This window comes from Musa acuminata, unplaced genomic scaffold, assembly GCF_036884655.1.
Source record: "Musa acuminata AAA Group cultivar baxijiao unplaced genomic scaffold, Cavendish_Baxijiao_AAA HiC_scaffold_1139, whole genome shotgun sequence".
Lineage (NCBI taxonomy): Eukaryota > Viridiplantae > Streptophyta > Magnoliopsida > Zingiberales > Musaceae > Musa > Musa acuminata.
Window position 1 is genome coordinate 2,711,864 of NW_027021351.1, and position 13,685 is coordinate 2,725,548.

At 38.6% G+C, this 13,685-nt stretch overlaps 1 protein-coding gene across 8 annotated transcripts in view; it reads right to left on the reverse strand.

The window, feature by feature from the left end:
* LOC103974898 (ARM REPEAT PROTEIN INTERACTING WITH ABF2-like) overlaps positions 1-13,685 on the reverse strand; it is a 29,726-nt gene that overhangs the window by 9,684 nt on the left and 6,357 nt on the right. For 3 of the 8 annotated variants that reach the window (XR_010512740.1, XR_010512739.1, XR_010512741.1), the window contains exons 6-10: positions 6,405-6,435; positions 5,937-6,065; positions 5,744-5,839; positions 5,564-5,623; positions 5,410-5,487 (exon numbers count right to left, since the gene is read on the reverse strand). The exons of 2 other annotated variants lie outside the window; for them this stretch is intronic. Coding sequence is in view for 3 of the 6 variants with exons in the window: in XM_065179482.1 (XP_065035554.1) it covers positions 709-826; positions 937-1,073 (255 nt within the window). In the remaining 3 variants the exon portion in view is untranslated. Of the gene's footprint in view, positions 1-708; positions 827-922; positions 1,140-1,214; positions 1,379-5,409; positions 5,488-5,563; positions 5,624-5,743; positions 5,840-5,936; positions 6,066-6,404; positions 6,436-13,685 lie in introns of those variants that run through there. 3 more of the 8 variants (XM_065179482.1, XM_065179481.1, XM_065179483.1) reach the window with 2 other exon arrangements.

Sequence of the window (13,685 nt, forward strand, 5' to 3'; positions counted from 1 at the left end):
TGTCTCATGAAACAAGAAATGATTTTTCCAAAGGAGACAAAAGCACTCTAGTTTACTAAATAGAATAACACAGAAACTTTAAGCAGGTGTACTGATCATTTTTGTTGACCTGGAGATGTATTATATTTATTAATAACTTAAATATGCTATATAACAAATGGATTTTGATATATATGTATAGTTACCAAATTGCATATATAAAGAAAATCTCATTCGGTGATAAAGCTGAACCTCAAGGATAGCTTTACTCAAACAGAAACCATGTTAGCCTTTTCGATAGCATATTGAACCTACAAAATAATCTTGATTCACAGGATCATCAGTCATCTTAGTAGCAATAATAGCACTACCAGCCAAAATAAATAAGTGTTGCAACACGTACCATATTGGTGTCATTTAACTAATAAACATGGAAGAAAGTAAGAAGGTAAATGATAATACTCATAAGTTAGATAAACATTCCAGCATCGCGTGAGTCAGTGATTATTTACACATTCATGTTCATGTAATCATGAATGCGTTCATGTGGGATGTAATGGTCGTTCGTTCATTTTAAATCAGTTTCTCTCTGGGCAAATTCTAGAATTTACATTGCCACCAGAGAATGCAATTAGATGCAAAAAGTCAAAAAAAAAGAAACTAGCTACGTTTACTTCATCTACAAAAAATATAGAGAAAAAATATGAGTAGACTTCTAAACGAACTCACAAAAATCATTTCTTCATTCTCATCATTGTCATCCTCTGCTTCATCCAGACCACCCTCGGATGTAAGCACATTCTTATTGATCTCCATCTCTTCCTCCGCAGCAAGGGATGCGGCCAATCTTGATGCGACAGAACAATGTATTAGACATTAGTAACATAGCAAAAGGATTGTTTTGGGTCGTGACGGAGAAAGAAGAAGAGCGAAAACTACGGACATGACATTGCTCACAGCTCATCTAGGTTTTCCTGGGAAGAAACCCCTGATTCCATATCACCACGAGGTAGAACGCTGCTTCCTTCAGCCCTAATTTCAACAATCGAATCCAACACCTTTTTCCCCTTTGTGTCCTCGTCCGTAATCTGCATCTCCTTCGATCCTTCCTTATGCTTCTTGATCTCGGTTGCCAATTCTTCGAGCCTCTTCGCCTTGAGCTATATAAGTCAATGCATACAATCAGACAACTGAAAAGAGGACGGAGGGAGGGAGAGAGAGAGAGAGAGACAAACGTGGTCTTGCGGATCTTGGCACGGGCGCGATCGCGGTGGCAGCGGCGGGCGGCGAAATGGGGAGCAGAAGACCAAGACTTGTTTTATTTTTTTCTCTTTTCCTCTTCCGAGACATGTTTTGTCTTTCCCGTCCAAACATAAGTGTGCAATAGAGTATCATTTAGGAAAAGTTGTTTCTTCTCAGGTGTGCACACATAACATTAACATCAACTGAGGGAAATAGATAGCAGATTCTAACAATTATATTTATTACTTTAGGGCCAATAATTTCAGATTAACCAATTGGTTTCGATTCAAGAATCACTCTGTCCGACCACGGTCCCACTATATATACCTCTCTCTCCTCTCCGACTCTCACTCTTGACTTCTCTCCCCTCTCGCCTCTCGCCCCTCCTCTGCTCCCTTCTCCTCGTTCATTTCCTCTCGCCTCGCCTCTGCTCCCTTCTCTTCTCCTCGTTCGTTTTAGTCGTCCATGGAGCCCGTCGACCTCGTACCGAGCGGGTACAGGTTCCTTCCCACGGCGGAGGAACTCGTGGTTGACTACCTTGCAAACTGGGTCGCCGGCAAACCCCTCCCTGGCCGCGCTGTCGCCTTCGCCGACGTCTACGGCACCGAGCCGTGGAATCTTCTCGGCAGCGATCGGCATGAAGGCTATTTCTTTGCGGAGCGGAAGCCTAAGAACAACGGCGGCTCGCGCGTGGATAGAAAGGCCGGCAGCGGTTCTTGGACTCTGTACAAAAATCAAGAAACCGTTAAGTCCATCGTCGGCGGGCGCGAGATGGTGGTGGGGCGAAAAAGCTGCCTATCCTTCAACGATGGCCGTCGGAAGAACTCCCGGTGGACAATGTACGAATATCAGATGTGTTCATCCGGATTCGAGAGACGAGTTCTCTGTCACGTTAAGAGAAGCTCGCATCAGGCCATCTCCGGAGGCACCACCATCAAAACGGTCGAGTCCACCTTCGCGGAGGCCGCGGTCACCGGCGACAGCTTCGTTGGGCGGAAGAGAAATAGAGAGGAATCTTCTACTCTCTCAGCGAAAGCATCGACTCTCTCAAAGAAGCCATGCTGGGGGTTGGTTGCACATTCCAGCAGAGCATTGCTGATCGACGCTTCACCACCTCCAACCGCGGTTGTCCAATTTCCCTTATTGGCTGCCCCGGAGAGTCATCATTCCTCGGTCGACTCTGTTGCACCGAACAAAGCCGGAGTCCCAGCCGCCTCTCCATCATCAACGGACGTTGGTGGAGAGCTCGTGATAACTGCGGAAGAACTCAAAGCATTCTTGGCTTCGTATTCGTCGTCGGTCGATCAGAACTGCACCGACGATGCTTTCTTCACCAGAGAGGTTGAAGCCTTCCTGATGTCGGACGAAACCGACATAGCCTCGACTACCATCCCGAAGGCCTCGCCGTCAGGCCTGGTCGATCTTCTCTTGATACCCGATGACACGACCACGGTCGCAGAGGTTTCCTCCTCATCTCGGATTGATTCGACCACGGTCGCAAAGGTTTCCTCGTCATCGTCGTCGATAGACTTCGTTGCGTGTGAGCAGATGTACAGCACCAGCATCGACGATGACTTCTTCACGAGCCTGGAACAGGTCCGTGCTTTCTTGATGTCCGATGACACCTTCACTGCCTCGCCCACGATCCCAGTGGCCTCGCTGGGACAATGCTCGCTCGACAACCCCTATTGATTCGACTGTAGCTTGCTTGAATGAAAGCTTATACGGAAAATGATGTTTGTTCATGTATATCATAACAATGGAAGGGAAAGAAAATATTTGTTCTTGTAAATATTGACAATGACAAAGTTCAATTTTCATCCCATGTTTTGTTGTTTCCTTAATATGATGGGATCTATAAGAAATGGTCTCAATGTTACATCATGTTCAAAGAGAAAGAGTGAGATCATATGATATCAACGACTTCTCTCAACGTCATACTTTGGACGATTGTTATCAGAGGCAACGCAGCGAATTTGACCAATCATCGTTTGGAAACATGTTCTAACTTTTTGTTTCTGAGTGAAGTCCACAACAACAACAACAACAAATAACAAAGTCTACAATCCCAACAAAGCTGCAAGTCAATTCATCACTGAATCCCTACCACTAGTGTGTGCACTGATACTATAGAAAACCTTTAATCAGAACCATCACTAGAAGTATCACTGAATCGATAAATAATTACATGGTTTGAAGCATTTGGCAATGGCCAAAAAAAAATTCTGGATTGTCAACAAAATATTAAACACACACATCACGGAAGGAAATACATTCTCTCCAAAAACTCTTGTTGATATGATATGGACGGATTTCAATAGTGAGAAGAACGCCTGCATTATGTTAAATTCATTAGATGAATAAGAATTCATAGTATCAACAACTAATAAGCCACCGTTAAGAAATACAAGACAATTGAGATAGAAGAACAAACAATTCAACTTAGGACTCGGAAAAATGATCGAATTGCATCTAAATTAAATATTTAGAATTTAGAATGAATTTAAACATCCAATCTGAATCTATTATTCCAGCTTTGGAAGTTACAAACGAATTCAAATAACTAATATCAAGTCTACAAAATAGTAAAAATTAGGAGTAACCATGTCGGGTATCAAAATAAATGATAAGAACAAATAATGCTCCTGAGAAGATTGGAACAAACTAAGATATGGGCCTAAAGACTCCCAATCTTCCTTCGTGTTAATCTAGGACTAGTACAAGCACCTAAATCAAAAGAACTTTGGCTTGTTACCTGCCGCAAGCTTATCAAGAAGAAATGTAATCCTAATTCCTTTTGAAAGGTTGTAACATTCAAATTAAATCTCTAGAGGCAGAACAGGAGGTTGGATTAACTCCTCTTCCTCCTTTGGAGCATGAATTGTAACATGATCTAGCAAAGGAGTCATGGGGCCCTGCTTTACTTTAAGATCCTAATCCAACATGATCTTTACTTTGATATCGAGGACACCCTGTGATTTTTAAAAACAAAAGGTCAATTAAAATGGATCATTAAGCACTTGAATATATATATTTCTCCAAGTATATCAATGTTTTTATTACTGTTTAGAAAGTAAATAAATTCATCCATCTAAATTTCAGCACAAACAAGGTTAGTGCAATAGAAAATTTGAAATATTTAGGTACAGCCTACCTGACAAGCATTTCAAGTTGAAGTTGTCAATAGGCAAGTATCTATATGAGCACCGCAAGGAAACCAAGCCCTATTAAAGCAATCATGCCGCACCAATAGTATATGCAAAAAAAAAGTGAATATTGATTAATACATATGCCATTGTGAAGTCTCACGAATTTATAATACCATGATTGCAGAACCCAGACTTTTCCTCTTATGTGCAGCTATGCATAGTAACTGCCCGTTCACATGACAGGTTTTCATCAAACTTCCACGCATTGGACATAGTGCTATGTTAGACAGTGGATGGATTTACTAATGCTTCTTGCAGCAAAATCCAAAACAAAAACAAATTTCACAACATAGAGCATATTCTTGTCCCTGACAAGTGCATCACTCCTCAGACATAATAAGTTGTAGAACTAATGATGCCATGCTTTATTCAGGAATTTTAAAAAAATTAAATTTTAAAATATGTCCATAAGAATTAAAAAAACTATAAAACAATTTTCATTCTCCGATTAGATAAAAGGTTTATACTGATCAAGTAATATTTATGTTTGATCAGTCTCAAGAGTCAAGACAGACAATTCAAAAAAACTTTGAGTTAGAAGACTAGCCAAAGCAATTACATAAGCACTTTCAAATTCCAAGTAACTAGCTCCAAGAATTGAAAATCTGACCCTTTTATAAGTTTTTGTATTTCTGTGAATATGGGACAAGTTTTACTGCTAAAACTGCTAAGAAACAAAATTAAGGAATGCCTATTTTAGCAAACCTGAGGTGAGGGGGATAGAGAAGCTGCATCAACAGAATAGAGAGTCAGGGATTTTTTACCCAACTTGTAAAGAGCAACAGATGCATCTTGCTATTGTTTTAGATTAGTCGATCCCAGTAGTTCGAGGAGAAAATCAAGTCCTACATTGAGAATATGTTGCTTAATTTTCTTAGTTATAAAAAGGAGGAAAAGCAGAAGGATGTCATGGTTGCTGAAAAGATACAGTACCATCATCATCAATGAAAATAGTTCTTTGTTCCTCAGGTGAACATAAATGAGCAAGAGCCAAAGCTATACGTCTTTGGACAGCCTTCTCTCCAACTCGCATCAGATATAATAAATGCTTTAGTACCTACAAGGGCAAAAGGCAAGGAACACCTCTGAATATATACTGCAATAAGCCAAGAAATACAGCAAACCAAACGTACTGGCCCATTAATCTTCTCCTCTAATCTCTTCATTGTCTTTGCTACACGGTCCTTAGTTGCCTGTAATTGAAGTTATATTTTTCAATAAAACTTGGTTCAAAATATAAAACAAATCAAAACAAGATCAATATACACATATTAGGAAGCATGGATCTGGCAACATCAAAGTACTCAACATACCTAGATAATAAATTCACCATCTTGTAGCTTCTGAACACCTCCTACCTTGATAAAATCAGAGACATTATCCTAACAACAAAGACAAGAATACGAAGCCTGTGTCCAACCAATAGATCTCAATTTCACATTACAGCATTATGCAAAGAAACAGAACATGAAATCACAACAAAGGAATATTTTGATGTAGATTCACCTCATTCTCTGCAATACCATAAAGAGCAAATGCAGCATTATGTTGCAAACATCCATTTTTCGAGTCAAGAAGTTTAAGATGAGGCACCAAACTGCCATTGTAGACAATACCAGCTTGGTTGTGTGAGTCCTAGAGGGAAAATAAAAGGTCTTTGAGATAGAGCAAAAACGAGTCATTGTTCATCAGGAAAATGAAGCAAATCCAACCATATATAAGGAGAAAGAAACTAATGTGCTGTATTGTGGCAGATGGATATTGATATTAACAAGAACATTTTTTTAAAAAACATTTCCAAGAAGCATGAGGCATATTACAAAAAAGTGGTATAATATCAAAAAGTATCGAGAAAAAAATTATATTTTATTATCACTTACAAAACTGAATTTTCCCTTTCTTTGGAAGTATATAATGAAAGGGTCCAAGCATACATGATAATCAATCTATGGGAAAAATGAGAAAAGAGCATACCGTGTCGTTCCTCATCTGGTGTTAGAATAGCCTAGTAAAAGACAGTTGAAATTGTAGATATCAGGGCACAATTATGCTACAATTCAAGCAAGGAAGTGAGCCAAGAGAGCCCAGTCCAAAAAAGCAAAAGCCCAGGACATGTATACATATCATTGGAATAAAAAACACAGATGGGAAAGAACTAAAATGAGAACTGCTTTGCTTGTTAAGAATAGTGTTCCAACAATCACCAAACTGAAATTTTAAATTAATAAAATAGAGTAGTAACTACTAGAAGCAGCTGTTGTACAAAGCATATATGCTAGTGTACATACAGCATGCACAACTAGCACAGTATTGGGAAGTGTCCCAGCAAATACAACAATAACGAAAAAACCGTGAGTGTGTACAAACAAATAAATTCTCAAAATAGATAATATAAACTAGGTAAGCTTTTTTTTTCAAACATCACTCAAGCACATCAGACCCTAGACTGTCAAAGAGAACAAAATGATAACACGTATAGAACTGATAGAAGTTACTATGGCAAGGGTTTGAACCCTCGGCCTATGGGAAAATGACTCACTACACACTACTAGGCTAGCTGGTTAGGTATTAAACTAGGTAAGTTTGAACATTTTTTATGTATGAAAACCTTTTTACACTTTTCCGACAGGTGTGATTCAGCAAATAACCACATGCTTTGTCAGCTAAGACCTTGCAAGATCAGCTTCAGGATTGGGATTGGCTTTTGGGTAATATAATGGGGATTGGTATGATTAAATTCAGAACATTCAAGTTATGTACCACCATCATTTCCTGATCCAGTTAAAAACACGGATAACTACATAACCTTGCTAGATTGAGAAAAAAAGTTGCGTAGTCTAAGTGAATTTTCAGAAAATTGCCTAACCAACCGAAAATACCAGATGATGGGTAAGATCTAGACAATGCAAATAAGAGTCTTTATCAAGCACACTGATCTCTGTTTCACCATCTTCATAAACTTCATACAACATATCTTGTCACTTGTAAACTTTGAAACCAAAGTTTGGCTTTTACACCTTTGTAAGCAAGTTGATAGTTCAATCCAATGAGTTTCGGTAACTTCTGCTATTAGGAGGAAAGAACCATTTATGCTTTTAGTTATGTATGTTTCCATAATTGTTGATTGTTATTGTTCTCAATGATTTTAAAAGCACTAAGCGCCAAAATGAACCAAGGTCCCAAATCACGTGAGGTGCTAGGCGCTCGCCTAAACGCCCACTCGAGCAATGCGAGACACTCCAAAATATTAAAATATAAAAAATATATTTTATATATAGCAATGATGTCAACGGTGGAGGGAGATAGCACGAAGGCAACAATGATGGAGGGAGCTGCAAACAAAGGCAACAACATCGAATGTAGGGTTTCAAAGCAAGGTTAAGTTGTACGAGAGAGGAGGGGGGGGGGGACCATTCAATTGTAGGGCTCTTCTCTTTAGTTGGTTCGATTGAACCAATTTGCCTATTCAATCGAACCAAGCACGAACACAAGCCACCTTCACTTGGGTGCTCACCCGAGGCGCCCGACGCTTGGGCTCAGGCGAGCACCCAATCGATGCTTCAATGAATCACATTACCCAGAAGTTGTGCAAGGCACTAAAGCCTCGCCTCGCCCGAGCACCCAGGCTCCTATCAAAAACACTAATTGTTCCTAATATTTTCCCTTTTTTGGGCTTCAGTAGATATTTGATTGGAGTTGAAATATTTTCAAAAAAGATAATGATTATGCAATGCTCTTGTGAGTTCGCAAGGATTTGACTAATTGAATAGTTTTACATATTGGTTGCTTTTATTTCGACAACTTGATGAACACATATTAGAAACGTACATCCAATGCTTTTTCTTAATTGTTGTTCTAGTTTGCAATTACTACGAGAGCTAGAGACATTATTACTGAAATTAGTCCAAACATATTGCACATGCAACACTGGTAACTTGCCATTTTTCCCAATTAGGAAATTCTAGTCACATGATTTTGTTTATTCTATTTTGTCCTTGTTTTCGTTTCAGTTTAACCCGAATATTAGTTAAGAATTACAAATCTATATTGCAGGTTTTCATCTTTCATGGAGGTAAATTATAAATTGTGAGTAGCATCTTTAGGGGCCATGCCCTCATAAGACCTTATTAGTGTATTCCAAACTGCAGCTCACGTGTCCTTTTATGAATGTAAAAGAAGTTGATGTTTATTATAAATAATAATCTACTTGGAGAAATGTAAATTATTCACAGTTGAACCACATTTGCATGCAGATGATAGTCATATAGAAGAGCTTAGTGTGACAAGGTTGCAACATGGTCATTCATGTTTCCAAGTTCATTCTTTTCTTTTCTTTTATATGATTATTTACGTGTTTCAATATGAGACTGAATAAGATCATTTTGAACCATGTATGTAAATTCTTCATAGAAGAGCTTAGTGTAAATAAAATTTGTAATGTTTTGCTTTCAAACTCATCGCTTGGTCATGTGAAAAGAAAACTGTCTTTTCTATTGTCTGAACCAAGTTCGTGAAGTCTCTACCATTCCTTGGTAAGAAAGGGATTTGACAAAATTGCTTTATGGTTCAAAGCAAGGTAATCAAACTCACTTCCCTACCTAGGATCAAACAGGGGTTGCAAACTTGGAACCATAGGATAGGATCATAAGATCCTACAAATTATAAAAAATAAAAATAAATAATTTTAAGATACATACATATATTTAAAGAAATTTATAAATGAGTATATTCCATACAGGAACATCTTAACATTGTTTAGCAAAGATTAGTTACATAAGTATGGTTTCATATAAACAATTGGTTACATATATCACCATAACTTACATTGATAAATGGGTATGTAAATTGCTCATGTTGCATATCCTAACAATTTCTAAATTCTTAATTTCTTATAAGTATGACTTTCCTTTTATGTAAAGGAATATTGTGTTTGGCATATAAGATATAATTTTGCAACCCCTATGTTACACAAACATTATTATTGCTTTGTAGAACTTCAATCCAAGAATTATGAATTGCACTTTTTAATTATATTAAAGATAATACCTCACGGTATCATGTCATTATGATCAAACTATAATAGATATCATTAGATAGGAGATGGATGGGAAGAGAATGTATGAGATGAGAAGAGAGGAAACAGGATGGTAGATGGGAGAAGGTAGGAGGGGAGACATGAAGAGAGGTAGAAGGGAGGAGAGGAGAAGAGATGAGAGAAGAAGCGAAGAGAAGGAAAGGAGATGGAAAGAGAAGAGGGGGGAGAAGATGCGAAGAGAAAGAATGGAGATGGAAAGAGAAGAGGGGGGAGAGGAGAAGAGAAGGGGGAAGATGAGAGGAGAAGAAAGAAGCAGAGACCGAAAGAGAGGGTAGGAGAGGAAAAGAGAATCCATGCATATGGTGATTAGCAACAGTCGACGACGTTGACAGCAGTTCATTGTGAGTGGTAGCAATGGCTAAGGCTCGCCTTCTCATTGCTCCTACGGATTGCAGGAGAGAAGCACTGATCCATGACAATGAATAGCCAACCAGAAGATTCGCAACACTCTCGTTGAGAGGGATTAGGGCTCACGCTCTTCTCCTGACTCCTTTGTTGGCACCGCAAATCAATTCGCCTTGGATGGTGAGCGTTCATATATCCTGGGTTGACTAGACAAACTTGACTTGACTCGTCCGAGTCAGCCGATCTTACATGGTCGACTCACAAGTCGAGTCGATTCCACCCATTTACGTTGATCCGATCTGAATCGTCAGGCCTGATCTGGGCTGTAAGATTGCATGATCCTACAACCCAAATTAAGAGTTTGACAACTTTGATTCTGAGGCAACTTTAACATTTTCTTCTTCAACCAAAAAACAATGTTTAGATTCTCATGATTTTAAGCTAGCACTAAAGATAATATTGTTAGCCAAAGAACTTTTTTATAGATTCAAATCACCAACTTGAAAAGAATGGTGTGCAGCTTTGTAAAACTATCTGCTACATTCTATAAACAGTCCAAGGAATCAAAATTTTCTTTATTACCTAACATATAATGAAACAACCTGGACATTGTTTAAGGATTAAACCAGATGAACAAAAAGGTAATATACAATTCTAGTGATACCTTAATAAACCAATCACTGGCTGTAAAGCTCCCGCACGAAGAACTTCTTTCTTTATGTTAGGGGATGAATGAACCAGATTCCCAATAACACCAACTTAAATATCAAGAACATAATCTAAATATGATCTTGGAAAGAATCAATCACAACAAGCATAGTAAATGCAAATATCTTTATGATTTAAAAAATGTATGTTTATTATGACATATAAAAAAAGAAGGTATGATTAACCATATAAATTGTATTTTTAATGAAAATCTAGCATGTATGATTAACCATATATTTTTAAAGTTGCATAAGGGTTACCACAGCCAATAACAGTTCCATTGGGTATTGCATAACCAGAAAATATACTCATGTTGCATGAGATAGTTCCAAGATTTCTTGTTAGCTGGTCACCATAAAAATGAGGTACATCCAGTTAACTAATAGCACTACCAGCCAAAATAAATAAGTGTTGCAACACGTCAACGATGGAGGGAGATAGCTCGAAGGCAACAATGATGGAGGGAGCTGCAAACAAAGGTAGCGACATCGAATGTAGGGTTTTAAAGCAGGGTTAAGTTGTACGAGAGAGGGGGGCAGGGACCATTTAGTGCTAGGGCTCTTCTCTTTAGTTGGTTCGATTGAACCAATTTGCCTATTCAATCGAACCAAGCACGAACACAAGCCACCTTCACTCGAGCGCTCACCCGAGGCGCCCGACGCTTGGGCTTAGGCAAGCACCCAAGCGATGCTTCAATGAATCACATTGCCCAGAAGTTGTGCAAGGCACTCAAACCTTGCCTCACCTGAGCACCCAGGCACCTATCAAAAACACTAATTGTTCCTAATTTTTTTCCTTTTTTGGGCTTTAGTAGATATTTGATTGGAGTTGAAATATTTTCAAGAAAGATTATGATTATGCAATGCACTTGTGAGTTCGCAAGGATTTGACTAATTGAATAGTTTTACATATTGGTTGCTTTTATTTCAACAACTTGATGAACACATATTAGAAACGTACATCCAAAGCTTTTTCTTAATTATTGTTCTAGTTTGCAATTACTACGAGAGCTAGAGACATTATTACTGAAATTAGTCCACACATATTGCACATGCAACACAGGTAACTTGCCATTTTTCCAAATTAGGAAATTCTAGTCATATGATTTTGTTTACCAATAAGGTCTGAAATATCGTACCATACCGACGTTTCAATATTCGCTGGGTACGTGAATGATACTGTATACCGAGTGGTATACCGCGAGGTATATATATATATATATATATATATATATATATATATATATATATATATATATATATATATATATATATATATATATATATATATATATATATATATATATATATATATATATATATATATATATATATATATATTAGTGATTGAAAGAGGCGCTCGGGAGCTCGCCTAGGTGCTCGGGCGAGGCGAGGCGAGGCCCGAGCGCCTCGCTAATGTCCCAGGCGGCGCGCTTCAAACAGGCGCCGCCTGGGCGCGCTTCAAACAGGCGCCGCCTGGGCGCTCGCCCGAGCCCAGGCACTGGGCGCTTCGGGCGAGCGCCCGAGTAAACCAAGTGACCGAACCAGGATTTTAGGTTTGGTTCGGTCCTGGTTCGGTTGTTAGTTGGTTCAATCGAACCAACTAAACCGATGTAACCCTTACCCAAGTACCGAACCCTAACCCGCTGCCGCTGCCGCTCCCGATCTCGCTACTCGTCGCTCCTGCTCCCGCAACCGTTGCTCGTCGCTGTCGCTGCTCGCGCCTCCCGCGAGCCCTCCAGCTGCTCGCGCCTCCCGCGAGCCTTCCCGCTGCTCGCGACTCCCGCGAGCCCTCCCGCTGCTCGCGCCTCCCGTGAGCCCTCCCGCAAGCCTTCCCGCTGCTCGCGACTCCCGCGAGCGTTCCCGCTGCTCGCGACTCCCGCGAGCCCTCCCGCTGCTCGCGCCTCCCGCTCCCTTTCCTTTAGATTTTCTTAATTTAATAGCATATTTTTTATTTAAAATTTTAAATAATTATATTTATTAATTATATTATATATTTTTTTATTTTAGCGCCTCGCTTTGCTCGGGCGAGCGCCTAGCGCCTCGGGCGTTTTTGGACCTTGGCGCCTAGCGCTTTATAAATCACTGATATATATATATATATATATATATATATATATATACCGTCCGGTAAAGAGCAATCTATATACCGGGCTGCTGACGGACCGGTATTTACCCCCGTACTGGGCGATATTATTCGAAACTGTATACCTTGGTTACTATTCGACAAAAAAGAATAACATTCAAGTCCACAAAAACTTGGCATATGTAATTTAAATAGTACTCATGAGATACTCAAATTCAAAAAAGACTCTTAAAGAGACCAAAGGGCATAAGTACATTTTGAGCAACTAAATTTTGAAAAGTACATAATTTTACTTTTTGTTTCAAACGTTTTATTGTATCAAAACAAGATCTATGCTATGTTATACATGATAATTGTATACATGTTGAGGAATACCAAAATTCTATGCGATCAAAAAAGAGAATTTATCAAGAATATTAATTACTATAAATAGAACAAAACCGAATAGAAATAGTGATGAGTAACTTTGAGATATTATACTTGCTCTAGCCCAGTACTTATTAACTATAATACTAATTTCAGAAAATAAATGAAAAAGGACTGCATAAATTTGGATACAGAATAGGATAATGTGCCTAAAAATGATGTGTTTTAAGTTTGCATGTTTTTGATTGTCTCACTCTCATTATTTTGTTACTCCTTCAGTATCTCTATTATCTTCAGTTTGAAACTCTTATACATGGACAAGATAAAGGCACTTATGCTATGAAGTCCCAGAACTTGATCTAAGATTATTGAAAACATATCCAAGTAGGCAAGTAAAAAGTTCAAACCCTTAGTTTAAATGAACATGAATCCAATCATCTTAAGTCTTAACAATCTTGAACTGAACAACAAGACCTTATTAGACTTAAAAAGAATAATCTATGGAAACATGAAGATACAACTTACTTCAAAAGAGTTAGTGAGTTTAAACTCAGTTTCAAGAGAACGATGAAATTTTCTAATAATTTTTTTTTCAAAAAATCCATACAAAATATTCAACGATGCAGAAATCACATATTGCAAATTATTTTCTAAAC